General features: G+C 35.0%; 1 protein-coding gene and 1 long non-coding RNA gene across 2 annotated transcripts; one reads left to right on the top strand and one right to left on the bottom strand.

Annotated features, from left to right (window-relative positions):
• Positions 1–2,801: 2,801 nt before the first annotated feature.
• On the bottom strand, positions 2,802–4,064 carry LOC128172855 (uncharacterized). The gene is made up of 3 exons (XR_008242367.1): positions 3,929–4,064; positions 3,226–3,415; positions 2,802–3,111 (listed from the first exon to the last, which is right to left on the bottom strand). It is a non-coding gene; the product is annotated as an uncharacterized LOC128172855 (long non-coding RNA).
• Positions 4,065–9,829: 5,765 nt separating this feature from the next.
• LOC128174757 (tigger transposable element-derived protein 4-like) lies at positions 9,830–11,520 on the top strand. The gene is made up of 3 exons (XM_052840223.1): positions 9,830–9,935; positions 10,354–10,491; positions 10,612–11,520. Exons 1-3 carry the CDS (start codon positions 9,830–9,832, stop codon positions 11,508–11,510), a joined length of 1,143 nt encoding a protein of 380 aa, XP_052696183.1. The 3' UTR covers positions 11,511–11,520.
• The last annotated feature ends 13,050 nt before the right edge of the window (positions 11,521–24,570 follow it).

Below are 24,570 nucleotides of genomic sequence, written 5' to 3'. Positions count from 1 at the left end.
TGGAAAATGTCAAAGTCATAGGTCAAGGTCAAACCGAAATTCTCTGAAATTATTTTCATGTTCGGGGCATTCTACACACAAATGCCCCGAAAGTGCTCAGCATGTGTATCAACATTTCGCAAGAAATTGAAATAATTTTAACAATCGCTTTTTTTCATCAAACAAAGATTGAAATGTTTTTATAAATATCACGTGGCTGATTATAACCGGGAAAATTGTTGTAGATGATGCAGGGTGGAAGTTTGGAAAAAGAAGGAAATAGCTAAAACTCGGTCTTAACATTAAACAACCTAAAATAATGTTTACTGTGGTTTCATTAATATTCAAGGGTATCAATGTTCGTGGATATAGTAAAAATCACAGTTTCAAGGATACGTAAATTCGTGGCCAATGACCCTATCAATACAAAATGTTAATAGAAATTGCACTTCAATGAACATTTAATTTCGTGGAGCAACTTAACAACGAAATCCACGAAAATTGGTATTCAACGAATATTGATGAAACCACAGTATTGTGTGTCATTACCGTATGCAAAAAAAAAAAACAAAAAAAAAACTAAAAACACCTCAGCCTAAACGAAAACATGAAAGGTCGTCGATAAACTTGATTAATTTTATTACCAATTCAGACGCTATCAGCAGCCATGATGACACGATTTGGCCCTGTAGGTTATTAACATAATAGTTGTCTTTACCGTGCCCATTTTTCGAAACGTTCTCGTCATGGTAATGACAATGTGTGACGGTTGTGACAATTAAATGATTTTCAGTTCATTTATATAAATATATTTTATCATTTTAGAAAGTAATTCACAAATTTTCTGAATATTAAAGTAATTTAAATTAAAAAAAATATATAATATCTATTTGAATTATATAACATTTTATGTGTATTTTCATGTTCTTTCAGATTAAACTTGAAGAAACTATAATTCATAATGATTTGATCAGAACTTTAAAATTAACAGTATTATCAGAGAAAACACTAGTTGACCTTTTACGCAATCGCCCAAGCGATCAACATCGCCATATTTTGGAAAGTATTGTGGCAGATGCGTTTGATAAGCGGGTAGATGCAAAGAAGTTGCTAATTTTACAAAAAACTTTAGATGGCATGTGATCCTCAGTTTAAAGTGTTGGATGTCATTGCAAAGTGGGATTCTGAAAATGAGGTCCTATACCTTCAACTTTGACTTTCGAATTATGCCATACAGAGCGTGCTTGATAGTAACCGCCTGTGCGAATCTTCACAATATAGAAATAACACAGATGGACAAAATAAGAGAAAAATAAACATGATGAATACAAATGATGTGGCAGTTGACGTCCAGGTTAAGGTCCAAGATGATGAGAACTCATCATAAGAGAGACATACTTCTTTTGAGTACGTTTCCCTGAAAAGGCAACATCTGCAATTTTCAACTATAAAATGACGTCTTTCAATTTACTATATTACGTAATGTATACATACTAGAATTGTGAGTTGATTACTTACTTGGGTACTGAGTATTTAACTGACCGAAAATAACATCAATCGAGCGAAAATAATCATAAAAATAACATTTACAAAGTTGCAATCAGATTACACAAATTATGTATATATACAGTCATATAGATTTGCCATTTAATAATCATTTAAATGGTATCAAGTAAAAAAGTTTCTTGCAACAATTCAAATAGTTGATTTCATTAAACAACCATTAGTGTGTATCATTTCAATTTCTTTAAATAATATCACTTTGCACACGTTTAAAAAAGGAACACAAATTCTACATGTATACCTCTGAGTACAACTTACATATAATTCTTGCTTTTATTAAAAATTACAATTAATAAAAACATACTTAATGAACTTGAATAATACTTGAGTAATGGTTTAAGTACAATGTGTCACGATCATGCCATTCATATACGTAAATGAACATTTTAATTAATCATTGATTGAAAATTCACTCATCAAATAAGAACAAAAAAGACTCGACGAGGCTCACCTCGTCTCCGAGACACAAGAGATAAACCAGGAAAAAATTGAGAAGAGTCTAGGACACGGGCAAAGTAATTTCGAACCCCTAAAAATACATTTTGATGTTTCCACAACTTTTGAAGAGGGATGTGCGGGCGTCTTGAACATTTCAGAATAAGAATGTAAACATTTCTTTGAGGGGTAAAGATGTCCTGTTTTTCCACTGTGTTGTAGCAAGCTCTAAATGAATCTAAGGTGGACTCAGTAAAACGTACCGATCTATTGTAATGTAAAAACGTTTACTTTTGTAAATCATTGAAAATTTTATTCTTAATGATTATTTAAAATACGTATAACATATATATTACATTTATTATACAAGTAGTATAAGTGGCTGTACAGAGGGGAAAATCAATGTGCGCTATTGTTCTCAATTGAATGGGGTTATTGTCCTGGACGCGTGTGGCTGTAGAGAGAGGGAAAACAATGGGCTATTGTCTGACCACCGGTAGGTGTAAAACTGATGGTGATTACTTTAAATAAACGACATTTAATTATACAACCTTTTCTTGTAAAATGGCGAGTTTAGAATGAAGTTTTATTTTGATTGAAAACAAGATTAAATACGAAAAGACTACGTCATAGAAAATTTCATGACGTTAACATCTAGAAAATCCAATGAACAATAGACCATTGATTTTCCGTTCTTGATTACGGGTATCAATTTCACATTGATTGTTCTTGATCATTGTTTTCCCCTCTCTACAGCCCAGAACAATAGCTCCATTGTTGTCATTTCAGTTAATTCATTTAAACAAACAATGATAGTAATCCAATAAAATTTAATCAAAATTGTTTTCAACATGTAAATAGGTTGCACAGTCTATCTGACTATAGCGCACTGTCCTTTTTGTCTTTCTGTCCTTTACTTCTTGGAGCTAAAAATCAAAGAAAAATCCTTTAAATGTATAGTATAGAGAAATCTGAAATAAAACATTTGACTTACGATCTGAGGTAGTAAGATGGCGGAGTTAACAGGAGAGACTTTTTGGGGGGCATCGTGCGGGGTCGGCCACCCTTTGCCCCAATTGACAGCGGTCTGTCTTGATCCGTTTTTCCCGTGGCAGTCGATTCCATCATTTCCAGCTGTTAAACAAAATATATTTAAAATGTTATTCTATATATATATCTATATATGAAAAGGCTTTTAAGAGGTCTTTTTTTATTGTTACGATCAATTAGGTTAACTTCTGTACATACACGCTCTTTGGGGCGGGTTTCCTCGTCCCGTGGCTGGGGGTTTTCGACATCACTCCGCCTCCCTCCCCCCTCCTCACTGGGACGCGGCATTTAATGCCAAAATGGCTTAAGATGGATCGTAGGATCCATCCCAGGAGGAGGAGGAGCACCATAACCACAGCAGAGACTGCCAGGCCATAGGCATCTTGGACTGTAATAAAATTAAACACAAAAAAATTAATTATAAATACGTTGTACATGAACAAAATAGCATACTTTATATTTAAACTCCACCTGGGGCCACTCTACTTAATTTATAATTTAAGAAATGAATTAACTACTTACATGCTGATCTACAACATCAGGTTTCGTATCATGCAAAACAAAAATCAAAATTAGAACAAATTGGAAAAGAAAAACGCGTACATGCGAAATATCACATTTATTTCTACAATCCAAATACATGTAGAAACGAGAACACAAATATAAGAGTACATGCATATTACAGAAATGCAATATTAAATAGATTCTGAATCAAGTTCGTCCAATTTGATATAAGTGTCATGAACAGAGGTTTTTAATCTGTTGAAATTATCGTGTTCCTCTATGATGTCGCTGGTCATGCGATTAAAACCGTTTTTTCTTTTTTTACCGTTGATTATAAATGCATGCGAGAATAATTATGGGTATTGCCATAAACTCAAGAAGTAACAAACACATTTACTTTGTTTATCGGTCGTGTTAGTCCTCTCTGCAGGGTATGATATAGAAACAGGGGTGGATGTAATGACTGTGGAAATGTTGACTGTGGAAGTAGATGTGGGAGTAATGGATGTTAGATCCTGTGTACTGATTACGGGGGTGGATGTGCTGGGGTGTGTGAGAGTAGAATCGATAGATGTTTGATTCTGTGTGCTAATTTCGGGGTGGATGTGTGCGGGTGTGTGAGAGTAGATCCGATAGGTGTTTGATCCTGTGTACTAATAACGGGGGTGGATATGCGTGGGTGTGTGTGAGAGTAGAACCGGTAGATGTATGATCATGTGTGTGAGCAACGGGGGTGGAAGTTAAGGTGTGTGAGCGAGTGGCACGAGATGAACTTTGGACCTGTGTGTGAGTAACAGTGGACAATGTACGATGAGTGTGAGTATCAATGAGAACACCGGCGGATGTTCGCTTGCTGTCAGTTGTTACCGACGCGTTGATAGATGGAGGACTGGTATCTAAATAAATAATAATAAAAAAAAATCAACAACAACATAAAAACGAACAAGAAAAGAGATCGAACCAATTCCTTCCCCGTGTAAAACTAAATATTAAACAAAATAAACGAACAACAAAAATATAAAAATTATTACAGTAATATATAAAACTCACGCATAGACGACGTGTCAGTCATTGTGATCGTTGTTTTGTCTGAAAAAAAATTCAAATCCATTCTCAAAAATGCATTAAAACCGTAAATATTCGCACAAGATTGATTATACATTAACATGTTTTTTCAAATATAGAAAGGAGGAATAGGTTTGCTTCCGCTTGCCCCCCACTCGGAACTACTCGGATGTCTCGCGCACTCGACATTAACCTCGGACGTCATGCGATGGCATCCATAGCACGCTTTGAATGTTGGGAAAGGAACTACTTTTAACCTAGTTTCGGTTTCACTTTTACTTTTACCGAAGTCACATTTTTTGTTATTATGGAGACTCCGCTAAAACTGATTCCATTAAGTTCCTGTTTGTTATGTGCGTCTTCTGCAAGAAGGCTACACTCATTTACAAAACAAAAGGCAAAAAATGAGAACTACCAAAACACAGTGGAGGATTTCTTAGGGAATATTTTAATTATGAATTGAATTATGAATTGAACAGGTCCAGAATATTGAGAATAATATCTTGATTTAGCTGATAACTTGAATTAGATATAAAGCTTTTTAAGCTATTGATAATTGCTAGATAAAACTACATATATAAAAAGCTATAGTAGTTAGGTTATTTAAGTTATATAGCCAAATCAAGAGATAGTACTGGACCTGTTGAATAGAAATTGATTATTGTAGCTGGTTTGGTCATCGAATCAAAGAAATAAACTGCATTAATTTAAGGCAAAATCTTTTTATTTAGAAATTACACCCCCATCAAGGAGCCCATATTCTTCATTTTAACGTTAACAAACTGATATAATTAAACGCTTAAGAGACTCCCTAAATCTTTTGGTATGGATACTTACGCCCTTATATAACCTTAATTACATGAATACAAAGAAATAAACAGCATTAGTCGAATGAAAAATCTTTTTATTAAGAAATTACATTCCCATGAAGGAACCCATATTCTTCATTTTAACGTTAAAAAATGGATATAGTTTAACGCTTAGTAGACCTCTTAAAACTTTTGAGATTATGACTTACACCCTCAATTCTCCTTTAGTGCCTTAATACAAAGAAATAATCAGCTCTAGTTTCAGGAAAAATCCTTTTATTGAGAAATAACACCTTCAGAGAAAACCCATAATTTTATCGTTAAAAAATCAGTGTAGTAATTAATCATTTAGGAAACTCCCTAAATCTTTTGTTATGAATACCTACACCCGTATTTATTCTTCATTACATGTCATTGAATACAAAAAAATAAACAGCAATAGTTGAAGGCAAAATCATTTTATTATGAAAAAACAACTCCAAGAAAGAACCAATTTTTTCTATTTTAGCATTAACAAATGGGTATACTGAAATGCTTAAGAGACCCCATAAATGTCTCAGAATTGTTACCTAAATCCTCATTTATCCTTTATTACAATAATACCAAGAATTAAACAGCAATAGTTAAATGAAAAATCATTTAATTAAGAAATTACATCCCCAGGAAAGAACCCATATTCTTCAGTTTAACGTTCAAAAATAGATATAGTTAAACGCTTAGTAGACTCCCAAAAACTTTTGGGATTAAGACTTACACCCTCATTTCTCCTTTACTACATAAATACGAAGAAATAATCAGCATTAGTTTCAGGAAAAATTCTTTCATTTAGAAATTATACCCCCCTGAGACAATCCATAATTTTCAATTTATTGTTGAAAATCGGTATAGTTAAATCACTTAAGAAACTCCCTAAATCTTTTGGGATTAATATTTGTTCCCTAATTTATCCTATATCACATCAATACAAAGTAATAAACACCTTTACCATTAGGAAAAATCCCTTTATTTTGAAATTAAACCCCCATCAGAAAACCCATAATTTTCATTTTATCATTGAAAAATCAGTATCGTTAACCACTAAGTAAACCCCCTTAATCTTAATAGATCAGTATTTATATCCTAATTTATCCTAAGTTACATTGATACAAAGAAGTAATGACCATTAGTTTAGAGGATAATCATAGTATTTTGAACTTACACCCATGTAGGAAAGCCATTGTTATGAATTTATCATTTAAAGATCTATATTCTTAATCACTTTGCTTTGGTATTTTTATCTTTTAATCCTCTCTTTTATCTTGATTTATATCTTGAGTACAGTTACCTAAAAGTAGAAACAGGATGAAATTTAATGCATTTAGCTATAAGTTCAGTATCCACCCCTTCAGGTACACTACTGGGATGGTTTTCTCCATATGCTGAAGGATTATCAGCTAAATAACCTTTAAACCGTTTATTTTTTGTTTTTAAGTAGTACAGTTCCATGACTATGCACGAGGGTTCGATTCCCTCCCTAGGCATTATGGAACAGAAAGCTGGTGCAAAGCGGGCAGATAGCCTAGTGGCCCTGCATAGTCAGAGCTGTAATTATAATCATGATAGAATAAATTGATTCCAAAACATTTAAAGTGCTTCTTAGAGAAAATGACACAAATAGAAGAAGTGTTGTGCTTGATAAAAGTTAACCATTAGATTGTACATGTATTCTTTTTTTCTGTTGATAGTAGGAATTAAACCCACTCCTTTTCCTGGTTGATAACATAAAATTTGCTCAAATACATCATATCAGCTTTATTGATGATTACGAAATCTAATTCAGAGAGAAAGAGAGAGAGAGAGATCTTTGTTTGTAAGTGGTACAGTTCAATGCCTATGTACGAGGGTTCGATTCCCTCCCTAGGCATAATGGAACAAGCTGGTGCAAAGCGGGCAGATAGCCTAGTGGCCCCGCATAGTCAGAGCTGTATACATAACGATAGAATTAATTGCTTCTAAAACATTCAAAGTGCTACTTAGAGAAAATGACACAGATAGCTATAAGAGCAAGTGTTTTGTTTGATAAAAGTTAACCATTAGATTGTACATGTATCACCTATTTTCTGTTGATAGTGGGAATTGAACCCACTCCTTTTCCTGGGGGGTAACAGGAAATGTGCTCGAATACACCATATCAGCTTTATTGGTGATTATGTAATCTAATTAAGAGAGAGAGAGAGAGAGAGAGAGAGAGATCTTTGCAAGTAGTTCAGTTCGATGACTATGTACGAGGGTTCGATTCCCTCCCTAATAGATATTGATTATTGTAGCTGGCTTGGTCATCGAATCGAATCAAATCTTTGATACTGATGAAGATTTTTCTTCAATGTTGGTTCTTCAACATAAGAACTGTAAACTATACAACGTTTATTAGTAACTACATAACAACCATACATTAATTTTATATATTCACTAATCAATGTCAGTAAATAATCAAAATCAGTATCTGAGACTTGACTCGATTTGATGACCAGCTACAGTAAGAACTTGTTCTCCTGACCAAGTCACTAAGTGTTACGATTCGTTTATTGTTCTCGTCAAACCATGTGCACAGAGATGCTGGGCGGAAGTTACATAATACACTAAGTTTAACCCGACCCAAAAATAGAAAAAATTGCCCATCCAGAATTAATTACACAAAATCAATCATACATGCAATAGACAAATTGCAAATAAAGGTTATTTAAACATTTGAAGTTTTGAAGAAATTATAACATTTATAATTATTAATTGTCCCGGCCGTTTTCCCTATATACTAGTATATGATTTAAAAAACTACTGATATCTAAAATACGGTTATCTCGAATGCCAAGCTTATGTCGAAGTATGTTTACGGTCCCAATAACACATTTTACCTGGGTTATCTCGAAGTGAAGTCAATTTTCCGGTCTGCTAATCGCACCCCGCATGGCGTGTCCTCGTTATTCTCGCCAGCGGCAATTCACACCTATTCTCAAGACTGATAGTCTATTAACTCCACGCTTAGCCAGTGCAGCTATCGATGCTATCGATGAAATGGTAATTGTTATAACAGCTTGGGTGTATACTCCGGTGATTGATAAAACAAACAAGTTCACAGCTCCCAAAAGTAAGCACCCCTAACATTACCGATAATATGAATAATGATGCACGCTACTTATTAAGCAAACAAGTTCACGGTCACTCAATTACCAAATAGCGCAGCGTAAATCATCGTATAATCGATATCGATGCATGATCAAAGTGAACTTCTACTTAATGAATAATATACCAAAAATATATTTAACTAGACACGATCTCGTTGCGAGCAACGAATGGGTCTTCCGTCCGATTTTTGAATAGATTAAACTTATCACTTCAAAGATAAAATCGTAGATCTAAGCGAAAAATAGTAAAAAAGATTGCGGCAATCGGGGCTTGAACCCGGGTCACCTGGGCCATGTCCACGACTCTATCGACTGAGCTACTCAGACTTTCGCTTCAGAATTTTGACGCTTAATTTCTCGAGAATGCCTGAATTACCCGAAAGCACCTTGTTGCGAGCAACAAGTGGGTCTTTCGTTTGATTTTGAATTGATAGGGTTCAATTAAACTGTTGACATTTGGTACGATTTACTATCATATTAACTTCCTTTTAAACTAATTTTACAACCTACACTGCGAAATGCAGATTTCCGTAAAACGTCATTTTTAAACTTCAATATATCCGGAATGCGTTTAAAATTCCAAAAATCGACCGGTGACGGTGACCGGTGACGACCGGAAGTGACGGACGACCTGCTCATATTCAAATTTGATAAGTTTAAAACATATTCTGATGGGAAAAAAATGTAGATTATTTGATTTAAAATATTTTTAAAACACAATTTTCCAAAAATGCTGTTTGGGCGGACCGGAAGTGACGGACGATCGTAGTTTTACCTGATCGGCCCTAGAAATTTAAAAATCTATCATTCCTGAAACTTTCAATTTTCTATCTTTAATCGTTTTTGCGAAAAAGGGAGGACAAGATCACTTTTTACAAAGAAAAAAACGAATATAACGGCCGACCGGAAGTGACGTCATCAACAAAAATGTACATGATAAAAGACCTTGATATTTTGTATTATTCGTGAAATTTTCATAAAAATCCATTGTAGCATATTTGAGATATTTGAGTTTAAGAAAAATGTTAAGAAAAAAAAGATTAATAATAGTGAAAAATAGAGAAAAAGAAACCTAACAAAAACAATAGGGTCTTCCGTTGGAAACGGAAGACCCTAATAACACACACTAAATCATGATAAATTACCAACGCGCTGACTTAAATATAACCAATTTTATTTCTAATGTGAACAAAAATCAAAAAATTAACATATTTGTCTTTGGCTATAAAAGATGGTACAGAATTCTGTACATCATTCAACAACATGTCTCAACACAACAAAGACAACCTCCCCACTCCCGGGCTGAAGCGCAAGCTAAAGACCCACACCATTGAAACAAAGTTTCAAGTCATTGCCGATGTCGAAAGAGGTATAGAAAGTAAAGCGGTCATCGCCAAGAAATACGAGATCCCCCCAACACCCTGTCAACGTGGATAAAGAATGGAAGTTATATACATGTACATTATGCTTGTATGTTTGACTAACTGTTATTTTAAATAATTGTAACGTTTCATATAAATTCTTATATAAGTGTATATGTGCAATGTCTATAAATGTCTATAAATAAAACATCGTTTCAATATTATAATAGCGTAAATTATCGTATAATCGATATCGATGCATGATCAAAGTGAACTTCTACTTAATGAATAATATACCAAAAATATATTTAATAACACACACTAAATCATGATAAATTACCAACGCGCTGATTTAAATATAACAAATTTTATTTCTAATGTGAACAAAAATCAAACAATTAACACATTTGTCTTTGGCTATAAAAGATGGTACAGAATTCTGTACATCATTCAACAACATGTCTCAACACAGCAAAGACAAGCTCCCCACTCCCGGGCTGAAGCGCAAGCTAAAGACCCACACCATTGAAACAAAGTTTCAAGTCATTGCCGATGTCGAAAGAGGTATAGAAAGTAAAGCGGTCATCGCCAAGAAATACGAGATCCCGCAAAACCCTGTCAACGTGGATAAAGAATGCCCAAAAGATCAAAGAAGCATATGAGCAGAGCACCTTCGGACCCCAGAGGAAGAAAATGAGGACAGCAGCCTACAAAGATACAGAAGAAGCCGCCCTCCAGTGGTTCAAGACAGCCAGGGACCAGAACGTGCCAGTCTCCGGGCCCCTACTCATCGCCAAAAGTTGGGTGATGATTTTAAGTTTACTATTGGGTGGCTGGAGCGCTTCAAGGGGCGTCACAGCATCACCTTTAAACGTGTCTGTGGGGAGTCGAAAAGCGTTGCCGATGGTACTGATGCTATGAAAGCTTGGGCCTCAAGCCTTCAGACCATCTTGGCGGAATACAGTCCCAGTGACATCTTCAATGCAGATGAAACTGGGTTGTTTTTCCGTCTTCTCCCCGATAAAACTCTCGAGTTTAAAGGGGTAGATTGTCACGGCGGTAAGAACAGTAAAGAGCGTGTTACTGTTATGGTGTGGTCAAACATGTCAGGTAATGAAAAGCTTCCACTTCTCGTAATCGGGAAGTCAAAGAAGCCGCGATGCTTTAAAGGCATCAAAACCCTACCGACAGCATACGAAGCCAACAAGAAAGCTTGGATCACGTCTGAGCTCTTCACCGCATGGTTGAAGCAGCTTGACCGCCGCTTCCAGAGACAGAAAAGAAAAGTCGCCATGATCGTTGACAACTGCCCCGCCCACCCCAAGGTTAAAGACTTGAAAGCCATCACCCTGTTCTTTCTGCCGCCGAATACCACCAGCAAGACCCAGCCTATGGACCAGGGCATCATCCAGAATTTGAAGATCCACTACCGAAAGCTTGTCATCATGAAGCAGCTAGAGTCCATCGAAAGAAACAAAGAACTACAGATAACAGTACTTGACGCATTACGGATGCTATACCAGGCCTGGGACAGAGTCACAGAGAAGACCATCAAAACTGCTTCCGTCACGCCAACTTCGTAAGTGCCGCCACCAATGAGCATGCAGATTCCCCTGACAGCGATGAGGAAGATCCAGAAGATGACATCCCCCTAGCCGCCCTCCGCCTTCGTGTGCCGTTTGATGACTACGCCCAGATGGACGAAACAGTGATAACGACAGAAGCAGTCTCAGATAAAGACATCGTGGACAACATCATCGCAGCTAGACACAAAGAAGCAGAAGAAGACGAAGAAGAAGAAGTATCAGAACCCACGGAGCCACCAAAGAAGAAGCCTACTCTACAGAAAGTCGACGCCGCCCTCGAAGTAATTCAAGACTGGATCGAGATGACAGAAGACACAGAGGACCTGCTTTCCAGCTATCAGAAGATACATCGACGAGTGACTTCAGCACAGGTCCGTGCATCTGTTTTAGTACAGAGTACCCTCACCGCGCTCCTCAGTGACTGTGCCAGTGATCGCGATGTGAATTAAAGACTGATAGTGTTCCATAATATCATCATGTGTGTTATGTGATTTGACAATAGTGTGAACGTGATTTATTTATATTCTGAAAAGTTGTATACATGTACATTATGCTTGTATGTTTGATTAACTGTTATTTAAAATAATTGTAACGTTTCATATAAATTCTAATTTAAGTGTATATGTGCAATGTCTATAAATAAAACATCGTTTCAATATTCCGTCTTTTTTTTCCGTTCATACCGGTTCTCAAATTATAGTGCATATAAGGACTTCCTGTGTTAACATGTCAGGACAAAAACAAAAACGCTAATGGAGTCGAAGAATTTCGACTTCGGATATCTCGAACACCCGGATATCTCGAAGTTTTTCCGTGGTCCCCAGAACTTCGAGATATCGATATTTAACTGCTTATATATACGTATTGTATACCGGTTTAAAGGGGCATGGTCACGAAATTTGGTCAAATTTTATTTTTCTGTTTTTATTATTTACAATGCTTTATGGATGAATTTCTTATGATCAGATATTTGGGTGCCCGTCGATGAGTTTTAAGCAAGATACAGGGCTCACAATTCTTCGTCATGTAAACTAAACATTTTACACCGTTAAAATGATCAGATTCAGGTAGATTTAGATCAAACCATATTACCTTATCTCACTCCTTTAATTAATCGAAGTACGTATACGAAATGGAATTTTAATTGTGTTTTTCTGAAAATCAATTTTATTAAAGTTGGGATATTACTAAACAAATTAGTAAAAGACGCATTGTCCGTTAATAAAAGTACTGATGTTAGGTCATGTCGGAATAAGTTAAACAATCTTAACGCACGTGTGAAATGCGAAATTTTAGATCGATATAGAGATTGAATAAATCTACATCTACTCAGTATAACGAGGTCAGGTCGTGTTAATCTACTTCTGCGCATCTAACCACGCAGGTATGTCATGATATAGAGCGGTGTTTTTAAACTGGAGTTTTAACATCGTTCAATCGGGAGCATGGCCCTCGAGCTCTTACACCCCAAATGTTTCTGATCTATAACGCGATAAACTTTATCACCCTCAGTTCCTGACTCTAGGGCTTACAACCCCCCAACTTTTTTTTTCTGATCTAAAACGTGATGAACTTTATCAAAAAAAATTCTATATACCCCACCCTCAGTACCTGACTCTTGGGCTTTCACTCCCTAAATATTTCTGATCTAAAACGCGATTAATTATTTTTTTTTAATTTTCTAAAATGCCCCATATCAGGTTCACAGTTTTGGTAGAGTATAAATAGAGGGTTGTTAAAAACTGAATTATCATCGACAAAATATCGGACAATATGGCAGAAGCATTCCTTGAATTTCTGTAAGTAAAAATATTCCTTTTTTTAAATAATTACTTAATTTTTTTCTTAACTTGTTTCATTTTTACAAATAACTTATTGTTAAGCTTAAGAGTTTAAGAATAAAAATTTCTTTTCACAATTTTGAAACTCCTAAATGGGTTGTGATTAGTGACCGAAACATAACAAAATAAAGGGTATTTCAAAAGTTATAAACTGAGTAGGCATAGATTCGTTAATTTTATTATTAAAAATATAAAGGCTATTTTATGCATTATTATTCAAATGCCTAACATTTTGTACGAAAGTAATATAAAACAAAGTTAGATGTAATTCCTTTGTTCATTAGGGTCTTCCGTTTCCAACGGAAGACCCTATTGTTTTTGTTAGGTTTCTTTTTCTCTATTTTTCACTATTATTATTCTTTTTTTTCTTAACACTTTTCTTAAAACTCAAATATCTCAAATATGCTACAATGGATTTTTATGAAAATTTAAGGAATAATACAAAATATCAAGGTCTTTGATCATGTACATTTTTGTTGATGACGCCACTTCCGGTCGGCCCTTATATTCGTTTTTCTTTTTGTAAAAAGTGATCTTGTCCTCCCTTTTTCGCAAAAACGATTAAAGATAGAAAATTGAAAGTTTCAGGAATGATAGATTTTTGACTGTCTAGGGCCGATCAGGTAAAACTACGATCGTCCGTCACTTCCGGTCCGCTCAAACAGCATTTTTGGAAAATTGTGTTTTAGAATTTTTTTAAATCAAATAATCTACAATTTTTTCCCATCAGAATATGTTTTAAACTTATCAAATTTGAATATGAGCAGGTCGTCCGTCACTTCCGGTCGTCACCGGAAGTGATTCTAATATTTTTATTTTTGGAATTTTTCAAGCATATGCGTTTAGTTGACATTTTTGTACTGAATACAAAACTGAAAACCGTTTTAAAATCGGACAACGCATTGCAGAGATATTGAAGTTTTAAAATGACGTTTTCCGGAAATCTGCATTTCGCATTGTAGGTTGGAAAATTAGTTTAAAAGGAAGTTAATATGATAGTAAATCGTACCAAATGTCAACAGTTTAATTGAACCTTATCAATTCAAAATCAAACGAAAGACCCACTTGTTGCTCGCAACAAGGTGCTTTCAGGTAATTTAGGCATTCTCGAGAAATTAAGCGTCAAAGTTAGGTAGAAAGGTAGAGTCTGAGTAACTCAGTCGATAGAGTCGTGGACATGGCCTAGGTGACCCGCGTTCAAGCCCCGATTGCCGCAATTTTTTTTGTTACTATTTTTCGCTTAGATCTACGATTTTATCTTTGAAGTGATAAGTTTAATCTAATCTATTCAAATTCGGACGGAAGACCCACTCGTTGCTCGCAACGAGATCGTGTCTAGTTTTCCCTAAAACTGTATTTTTTTTTACACTGACAGTGACGCCACAAACTCAGCAAACACGTTCGGTGAGTTTGAAGAAATGTGGTTGAAGATGGGGAGGAGTTGGAAATGAGAGGCTTGCCAAGGTGAGTGTTACAGATTTTGTAAGAGTTATCTTTCTTTGCCTTGATTTAATATTCTTTTAGTCCTAATAGATAACGAAGTTCGATGACATCTTTTCTCAAAATTAATAACATGAAAATAATAATAAAATTAAATTAATATATGAAAGAAAAAAAAAGTGCTGTATGTATTTTATTTTCACATTTTCTCTCACTCTTTTGTTGAAGTTATATTCCACCCCCCTCCCTTTACAAACTACTTTTCGATATTAAGTACAATTGGCAAAGAAAATGAGTCATTAAAAAGGTGAAGATTGGATTCTTGTGTAACGTAATGTACCAGAATGTGTTATATGTATATTTAATAACTTTTTAAAATATATCTTTAGTCATTACGTTTTCATATTGTTTAATTTCTAAACTATTAGCTAATTGATTTTTATGAAGTTTAATTAAATCTTCTGAACTTCAGAAAGAGCAGGTTTAAATAATTTCGATAATTTAGTTTGAACATAATAAAAAGTTAGTGTCTTTCACCCTCTCTCTGGATCTCTTTAGACCCCTAAATCCTACACCAGAGAGCCAGGGTAACTGCGAAACCTTTGCACCAGTTGTCAGCTACTCGCCGGCACTCGATTCAAACTGCAGTGCTTTTGCACCAGTTACATGTACCAGTAACTCGGATAATGATAAGGGTCGATTTAGTCAGGCGGAAGACTCCATTCTGACTACTTTGAGGTGATGGATGTTTAAACACATTAATTACAGAGCAATATTGAATCATTATATTACTGATTACCATCGATGTTAATTCATTTACAAAAGGGTTCTGAAAAAAATGTAATTGAATTACTTTTGCTAATTTCTATGTTATAAAAGACATGGGTTCTTAAAACTGGTAAACCAATAATCACCAAATGTGGGATATAAATTAATTGAATCTGGAATCTGACACTCTGTAACTAAGATTGATTCTGATTCATTAACCGGCGAACAAATCCGGACAAGATGTGTAAATTGGAGAAAAGGATGAAGGAACAGAGCAAACAAAATGTCTTAGAACAAGTCGAAGTCTTAAAAGCCCTCCTGGCCAGAGTGACCTTGGATTGCGAGCAAATTAAAATCATCTTAAACTTTATAGAAGATAAGTTGTCTAAAGGAGATAGCGGTACCTCGGCTAAAAGGGTCAAGTTTACAACGCTCTAGTTGTTTGTTTTGTGGTACACCATTTAGTGAAAGCCCGTGTGTATCCGTGTGAAATGTACAGAATCCAACAATACTACCCTGAGCTCGCGATGATTGTGAACAGATCAAAATAATAACTGACTTTACTGTTTTAAAAAGTAAAGTTAGTGTAACAACTTTTTTTTACAAGACATTGGGGGACATTGTGCTTTTAAAATTGATAATTGGTTAAATCCATTGTATATGTACTTGTAAAACCTTGTTAACACTATACCACGCAATACTTTGTAACAGAAAATGTTAATAAAAACTTATGATTTGTACTATCTCTGTTGTCTTTGGATCTCCTGATAACAAAAAAGATTGAGAATCTTAAAACTTATTTAAAGGATAATGACAGTTTACTCACTGTATAGAGTTGATGAATGGTTCTTCTTCTGATGCAAAAAAAAGTGAGGTAAAGAAATGCTTCGAAAAGGATAACGATAATTTACTTACTGTATAGAGCTGTTGAATGGTTCTTCCTCTGATGTAAAAAGCGAGTGTAGAAATACTTTGAATTTTGCACTTTTTATACTAAATTTTGCCTTCATATTAAAGGAGTGATCCTACAAAAAACTGCGTTTTTTAAACCATGCCTGATACAATAGTTTGATAATTCTAAATTAAGCATTACTTTACACTGTTACTGTGGTTACAGATGACTAAGGTAACCTTTTGTTAATTCTAAAATAAGCAATACTTTACACTGTTACTGTGGTTACAGATGACTAAGGTAACCTTTTGTTAATTCTAAAATAAGCAATACTTTACACTGTTGCTGTGGTTACAGATGACTAAGGTAACCTTTTGTTAATTCTAAAATAAGCAATACTTTACACTGTTGCTGTGGTTACAGATGACTAAGGTAACCTTTTGTTAATTCTAAAATAAGCAATACTTTACACTGTTACTGTGGTTACAGATGACTAAGGTGACCCTGATAGTAGATATCTATGGTATCATCCTTCAACTGTTGCTATGCTCTTCGTCATAAATGTACCCCATAACGTCATTAACTGAACAACCCACTGACTGTTGACTCCCCCCCCCCCCCCCCCCCCCGAGTGAAGACTCACACCTAGACCTAGTGTGACCTTTATGGGAAAAACCCATGACGGCATCTTGACTGCAGAGTGACTGCTCTCTGTCCCCCTTACTACTCTGATTCTATGAATTAAATGAGAGACAGACAGAGAGAGAGAGGGAGAGAGAGAGAGAGAGAGAGAGAGAGAGAGAAGGGGGTGGGAGGGTCAGTCTTATTTGCACCGGTATAAGAAATTTTAAATACAATTCTTCAGAGGGTTTAAGGGTAGACAAGACGTTTCTGACATTTTGTTTCAAGAAGAAAAATCTTATCTCGTCGATAGATGAGTTCTTTTTATTAAGGTCTTCCGTTTCCAACGGAAGACCTTATTGTTTTTCTTAGGTTTCTTTTTCCCTATTATTATTTTTTTTTCTTACCGATTTTGTGCACGCGATTTCTCGGAAACGGCTCAACTGATCTACGTCAAATTTTCAGTTCTGATAGGTATTGATCTGAACCTTGTTGGAATTTTTTTTGTATATGACGTCACTTCCTGTCTTGAGATATCATGGATTTATCGGTTTTTATAGGGGTATTTTGTCACGAGAACTCCTCTTTTACCATTTAAGATATGATGTTGAACTTTTCAGGGCTGATAGATGAAAGAATGAAATAGTGTCTAATGGTCATTAATCATTTTTATCTCAAAGAGCGCCGAAGCTCGCCCGAGCTTGAAAATTAGGATAAAAAAGGCGTCGTGATTTTTCTTGGTTTTCATTGAATATATCTGTTCATGAAAACATTTTGTTAAAACATGTAGAACAAAAAAACTTAATTAAATCAAGAGCTTTCATTTGAGATCATGAAAGGCTGGCCTTTCAAATAAGGGGCTGAGGGGGCTCTACAGTATTTTAATGATTTATGAAATGAAGATAATAATTATTCTATTGATCGACGTATCAAAGAAAAAATTGACCGGAAAACTTCATCAATGCGCGTAGCGCATTGATGAAAAAGTTTTCCGGTCAATTTTTTCTTTGATACGTCAATCAATAGAAAAATTATTATCTTCATTTCTTATCATTTAATAAAACATTTTCAAATAAAAAAATGTGAAGTGTCATTGATCAAAAATGTAAATAATGTAAATGAAGCGGCGCGTATGAATACAAAACAACAACAGCAACAATATTCAAAATGGATGCGCCTTCAGCTGATGCAGAGCTATTGAGCTGAATTTAACGGATTAAACACAAATAGTGAGTTAAAATCTGAACTGGCTGAATTGAAAACGAAAGGAAAATGCATGCGATAGCTTGTGATATTATTCACTGTGCAGAAAAACTCGTAATAAAACTAGTTTTCATGTGAGATTGCTGGAATATGCAACTGGACATAACCATCCAAGGAAAGGCGATCGTGGATGAAAATAGCTGATATGTCGACAAAGAATAGTCTGTGTAAGCGACTTTAGTAAACGTTGTGGTAACTAGATAGCCAGTGATGTACTTAAATGGTATATCTGCCGCTTGGAATGCGCCGAAGGAGTTGATGCATTACTCATAGCTTTTCTTTACGACGCTTATTCTGATGACCGATCATGTACGTGTGTAAATTTAAAAATGATCGTTACCAAATTTGAACAGCAGTGTTAACGTGAAAGTTTATAGGCCTATATGTTCGTTATGATATTCCTGGAAAAGGAACAGCCAGCCTCGCTGTAAATGTTGATTGATCTCAAGCAGACGAAATCGTGAGAAGACGCTTAATTTTCTATTTCGTGAATCAAATAATGTGTTTTGTTTATTTTTGAAGGTTAAACTTTATATTAACAAGGTTGCATTTTGTTTGCTGACAATAAAACAGACACAACTTTACATTTTGTTGACAGTGTTTATCTTGGAAATTCCCGTTCTATAAATAGTGTTAGATCAGAACAGTTGAGAAAAGTAGATCCGGCTAAAATTTTATTGATGCAGGTATCAAAGAAATTTTTCGACCAATCAGAAGCGCCGATATCTCATCAAACGAATAAATATTAAATGATAACTTTTTACCATGAAATATTTTGTGATGCGTTATAGAAGCAATTATGTTTATTCTTAGGTTATTTACCTATACATGGCAATCATTTTCTTCTATGTTACGTAATTAGGGATTTTAAGGGGCCAGAAGTCCAAAACTTTGATGCTCAATATCTTAAAATGAGGAAACTTTTGGATAAGCAATATTTAACAAAAGATGCTCAAAATATAAAGCTTAACAGCCTGATAATTTCCTTCTTATGCGGTCCCTAAAAGGAGTTACAGGGTCGGCCCCTAAAACGACCCTCTCAAGATATCTCGAGAACGGTACATAATTTGTAAACACTTTTTGAACAAAATGTGTTTGAATTGACAAAAGCTTTCATTTGAAATCAAGAAAAAGGGGCTGGCCCTTCAAATTAGGGGCTGAGGGAGCTCTGAAGTCTTTTAATGATAACCTTTTACCGTGAAATATTTTGTGATGCGTTATAGAAGCAATTATGTTCATTCTAAGGTTATTTACCTATACATGGCAATCATTTACTCCTATGTTACGTAATTAGTAATTTTTAAGGGGCCAGAAGTCCAAAACTTTAATGCATAATATCTCAAAATGAAGAAACATTTGGATAAGCAATATTTAACAAAAGATGCTCAAAATATAGAGCTAAACAATAATCAACTATAATTTCTTTGTTATGCGGTCCCTAAAAGGAGATACAGGGTTGGCCCCTAACACGACCCTCTCAAGATATCTCGAGAACGGTACAAAATTTGTAATTACTTGTTGAACAAAAAGTGTTAGAATTGACAATAGCTTTCATTTGAAATCATGAAAAAGGTGCTGGCCCTTCTAATAAGGGACTGAGGGGGCTCTTAAGTCTATTAATGATAACTTTTTACTGTTAAATATTTGGTGATACGCTATAGAAGCAATTATGTTCATTCTAATGTTATGTACCTGTACATGGCAATCATTTACACTTATGTTACGTAATTAGGGATTTTAAGGGACAAGAGGTCTAAAGCTTTGATGTTTAATATCTCAAAATAGAGGAAAACTTTGGAAAGCAATATTTAACAAAAGATGCTCAAAGTATTGAGCTTAACAATGTACAACCATATATATTGTTTTTATCTGGACCCTAAAAGGAGTTTTATTACCGGATATCAAAACGATTTTTCCCAGATATCTCAAAAACGGTAACCAATTTCTAAATACTTATTAGTGGTACACAAAAATACCTTTTGACTAAAATGAATGAAAAGGAGCTGATCCCTCAAATAAGGGACACCAAAGGGATAGATAGTCTTTCATCCATTACTCATAGATCCCGCCTCCTTTTCCGATAACGTTTCGTTGATGAAGGTCAAGAGTAAGGTCATTGCATATTCTAAAAATCGGACGGAAGACCTCCTCGTTGCTCGCAACGAGATCGTGTCTTGTTATGTTTTATATTTGTAATATTACACAGTTAATCAAATTCTGGATAGCTAAATCGTTAAGGTAAAAAAATATACTTAATTGAGAACGTCTTGAATGTCCTTAAATTATTATTTTGTATAATACAAAGACCTGTAGTTACTTTATCGCCTTTAGAATGGTATGACCCTTCTTCAGTATGAGAATTAATTTAAAGATTAATTTGTCCCACAGATATTCCCCGGCTTTTGATTCCACACAGGATGAATCTCTGCCATTCAGTCAATTGAAAGGTGACTGAAAAGTGTCTGAATGGCATAGCTATGCCATTCAGCCACCTTTCCAGACCTTCAGTTATCATTCAGTTGACTGAATAGCAGAGCTTCATCCTGTGCCAATTGGCCTCCAGTTCTAGATTCGTCCCCGTCTATAAACATAACGGAAGGAGGGTTCCAACATGTGGAGGATTCGATCGTGACAAACTTAAGGTGATTATTATAAACACATTGAATTGATAATATTTCATACGTATTATTGCAATATATATTGTTAGATTAAGTACATGTGCTATTGCCATTTGTTTTTTTTTTTTTTGTTTTTTTACATAAAAGGTAATTTTTTTTAAAACATACACAGAAAATTAGAAAATGCACTGTTTACATTTGATTTTACCATTAGTATCAATTTTATATTTTATTAATAGACGATCGAACCTGAAAAACTACGAAAGTTGGAAAAAAGGATGAGGGAGCCAAAGCCAGAACAAAACTTCAAGCGTCAATTAGAACTTTTGAGAACTCTGATGTCTAGGGTGACTGAGGATGTCCAACAAATTGACATAATAACGAACTATTTGGAGGACAAATTGGAAAAGAAAAGGAACGCTAATATGAAAAAAAGAGAGATTTTCAACTTTAAAACAACACGGATTAGAAAAAGTGCCGGTACGCGTAAAATTTTGCGGAACAGAACAGTTTTTTGATAGAAAATATCAATAAAAATCATAATCAGCCAGAACAGGACATCAAGCTTCAGTTAGAACTTTTGAGAACTCGGATGCCCAGGGGTGACTGTGGATGTCCAGCAAATTACATAATCACGAACTATTTGGAGGACAAACTGGTCAAGGAAAGGGAAACTTATTAAAGGAGTGAGGTTTATAACTTTAACAAGAGGGATGAGGAATTTCATTATGATATTTGCAATTGATATGTACATGTAGAAATTATTAGACTGAACAATATTTTTTTGATGAAAATGTTAATAAAAATTAAAATTCATTAACTTTGTTACTTAGAATGAGTTTCAACTTATGCCTTGTTACATATGGCACTGATATCTTTGAGAAGATATTTTTTTCTGATATGTTTACTTACAATTTGATGCAATGCTTGTCATTTTCTGCTACCTTACAATGTACAAATGATGATAAAATTCGGAAAACGTTGGTATTTTATACTAAATCTGGAAGTTTTACCCAGAGTGTGATTACAAGAAAGCTCTATAATTAACTCAGACTGGTGACTGTTGCTATGTGAACATAACTTCAGATGTTCCTTAATTAGAATAGTACATAGTCTGTTCCTATGTAAACATAACTTCAGCTGTTTTTAAATTAGACCAATGCATAGACAATTGCTATGTGAGCAAAACTTCAGATGTTCCTAAATTAGAGTTGCTATGTGAACATAACTTGAGATGTTCCTAAATTAGACCGCTGCATAAACAGTTGCTATGTGAAAATAACTTCAGATGTTTTTAACTTAGACCGCTGCATAGACTGTTTCTATGTGAAGTTCCTAGTTTAGACCACTGCATAAACTTGTTAATCATGGCATGACTTTGTTCCTAAACTAGACCAATGTATGGACTGTTGCTATTGTTACATTTTGTGACGTCAGTGACTGTAGACTAACACTTGACTGTATACTGTCCTCTTGACTGTAGAGTCCCCCTTGACTAGTTCCCCTTGACTGTACATGTAGACTACCCCCTTGACCTTTATGGGGAAAACCCATGACGTCATCCTGACTGCAGAGTGACTGCTCTCTGCCCCCCTTTCTACTTATGATACACATATTGAAATGAAATTTCGTTTACAGGTTTATCATAATAATATCTAGGTCAGAATCGATTTTGGGAGTGTACGATCAATTTTCAACAAAGCTGTGCCCCTTGGACATAGAAAAATTCAAATTATTCGCAGTTTCCGTTTATTTACTGTGCATGCGATCGATCAATTTTCGACAGAGTAATTAATGCCCCTTGGACGTAGAAGAATTCCAATTATTGGGATTTTGCGTTAATTTTCTTTGCACAGTTCTGAAATTTGGTATACAGGTTTATCAGAATCTAATTCAAGTTTAATTTTTGGTACGTTTAAGCAATTTTTACATAGTTATGTGCCTTGGACTTCTTTCCAAGGGAGGGGGCATAAGTGTTTTCTTTGATTTTGAATGTACGCAAAGCAATTGCAGGTTAGAGTGTCCCGAAGGATATACATGTACTCACGACCCGGCGCAATGTTAATCCTGCACCGCACCGACTTGTGCATTGTGTTCAAATTGTCGCAAGTCACACTGCGGAAAGTTTGAACACGTGCCTAATTTGGTCAGTGCACATAAGGTTTGTGAGATGTGTGTAGACGAGGCAATGACTACCGACTCTTCATGTCAATACTGCAGCACGCGTTGTCCCGAATGTAGTCATTTTGATAAAGAAAACAAATGTTTAACCAAAGAACCATGGTTTTCGGGAAGTCATGTGCCGCGGAGGAAACGTCAAACACGAATTTGGTCGATGGCTGCTTTCTAAACAGAAAAAAAAAACTATACAGCGCTCGCTCACAACAGGAAAGGACACGATGGATATTTTTTGTTAGAATATCTTGTAGATAATAGTATCATACCGCAAGTTATCTATTCGGGATCAAATCTTTTGTATATACCTGTCGCAAAACAGTTAAACATCCGAATTCTCGACTTTTATATTTTTTTGCCGACCAAATTATCTGAGCTACCCATTGCGTTTGATTTAAGCAAATAAAAGAAAGGCTACTTTCCCCATTTTTAACACGTTTCAACATCAGAATTATATATTCTCAACACGGATGTGACACGATGAGTGATAAAGATCGCAGCGAATTCTTAACCTGGCATCAATAAAAAATAAACAACAACGAACAATTTGATTTTGCTAAAGAAATGGTTGAATATTGTCAAAGTGATGTTGATGTATTGAATTTTGAATCTGTAAGTATTTTCATTTACGATTCATCTCACTTTTAATAAACTATCTAAATTGGCCCCATGTATAGCTTGAAAGGTAATCAACTCGCATGCAATTTATTTATTCAGACATTTGGAAAACAGCTCAACCATTAATATCGACTGCCTTTTTTTTTTATATTTCAAGCTTTTGGAGCCTTTCCTGTTTTTCAAGCTCAAAACACTCTTTTTCTAAATTTAACTGTTCACGACGAAGCGCAAGTTCATCTTCCTTTGACTGTCTTTCCGGTTCCGTTTTTTTTTTCAAAAATGACATGACACATGCTGATTTCTTTGGCATATCAAAGATAATCAATACAATGTTCAAAAGCTTGATCAAGCAAAGATATATACCGGACCAATAACAGAGATATAATAAGGTACTTAGGAACACGGTACGACATGAACTATTCTAGTATACACTGTATGTCTGTCTCTTCCTTAATGCCTTTCCAGCATATAAATCTAACTAATATATCATCATATACTGGAAAAGCTCGTGATTCAAAATGAGCCGAGATCAACATATCGTCCAGCTTTATATATAGTAATAAGTATGCGCAATATGTTTTGGGAACACAAAGAATTTTACTCTTTTCAACATTACTAGGGACAATTTATATATTGTTTAAGGAATCAAGCTGTCTATGTCTTCGTTAAAGATAAACAAACCTCTTGAAAAGTTGTTAACAGGTGTTTGGCCAAATGTGCTGAGGAAATTATAGCAATGCGTGTCCATATTCAGAGGAAAAGTTGGGGCTGTTTTCTGCTAGACCATGCCAGTGTTAATCTGCAACATATCCTCACAACTA

The sequence above is a fragment of the Crassostrea angulata genome, chromosome 2, assembly GCF_025612915.1.
Source record: "Crassostrea angulata isolate pt1a10 chromosome 2, ASM2561291v2, whole genome shotgun sequence".
NCBI lineage: Eukaryota > Metazoa > Mollusca > Bivalvia > Ostreida > Ostreidae > Magallana > Magallana angulata.
Note: the sequence above shows the minus strand (reverse complement) of the source record. Positions and strands in the feature narration are given on the sequence as shown.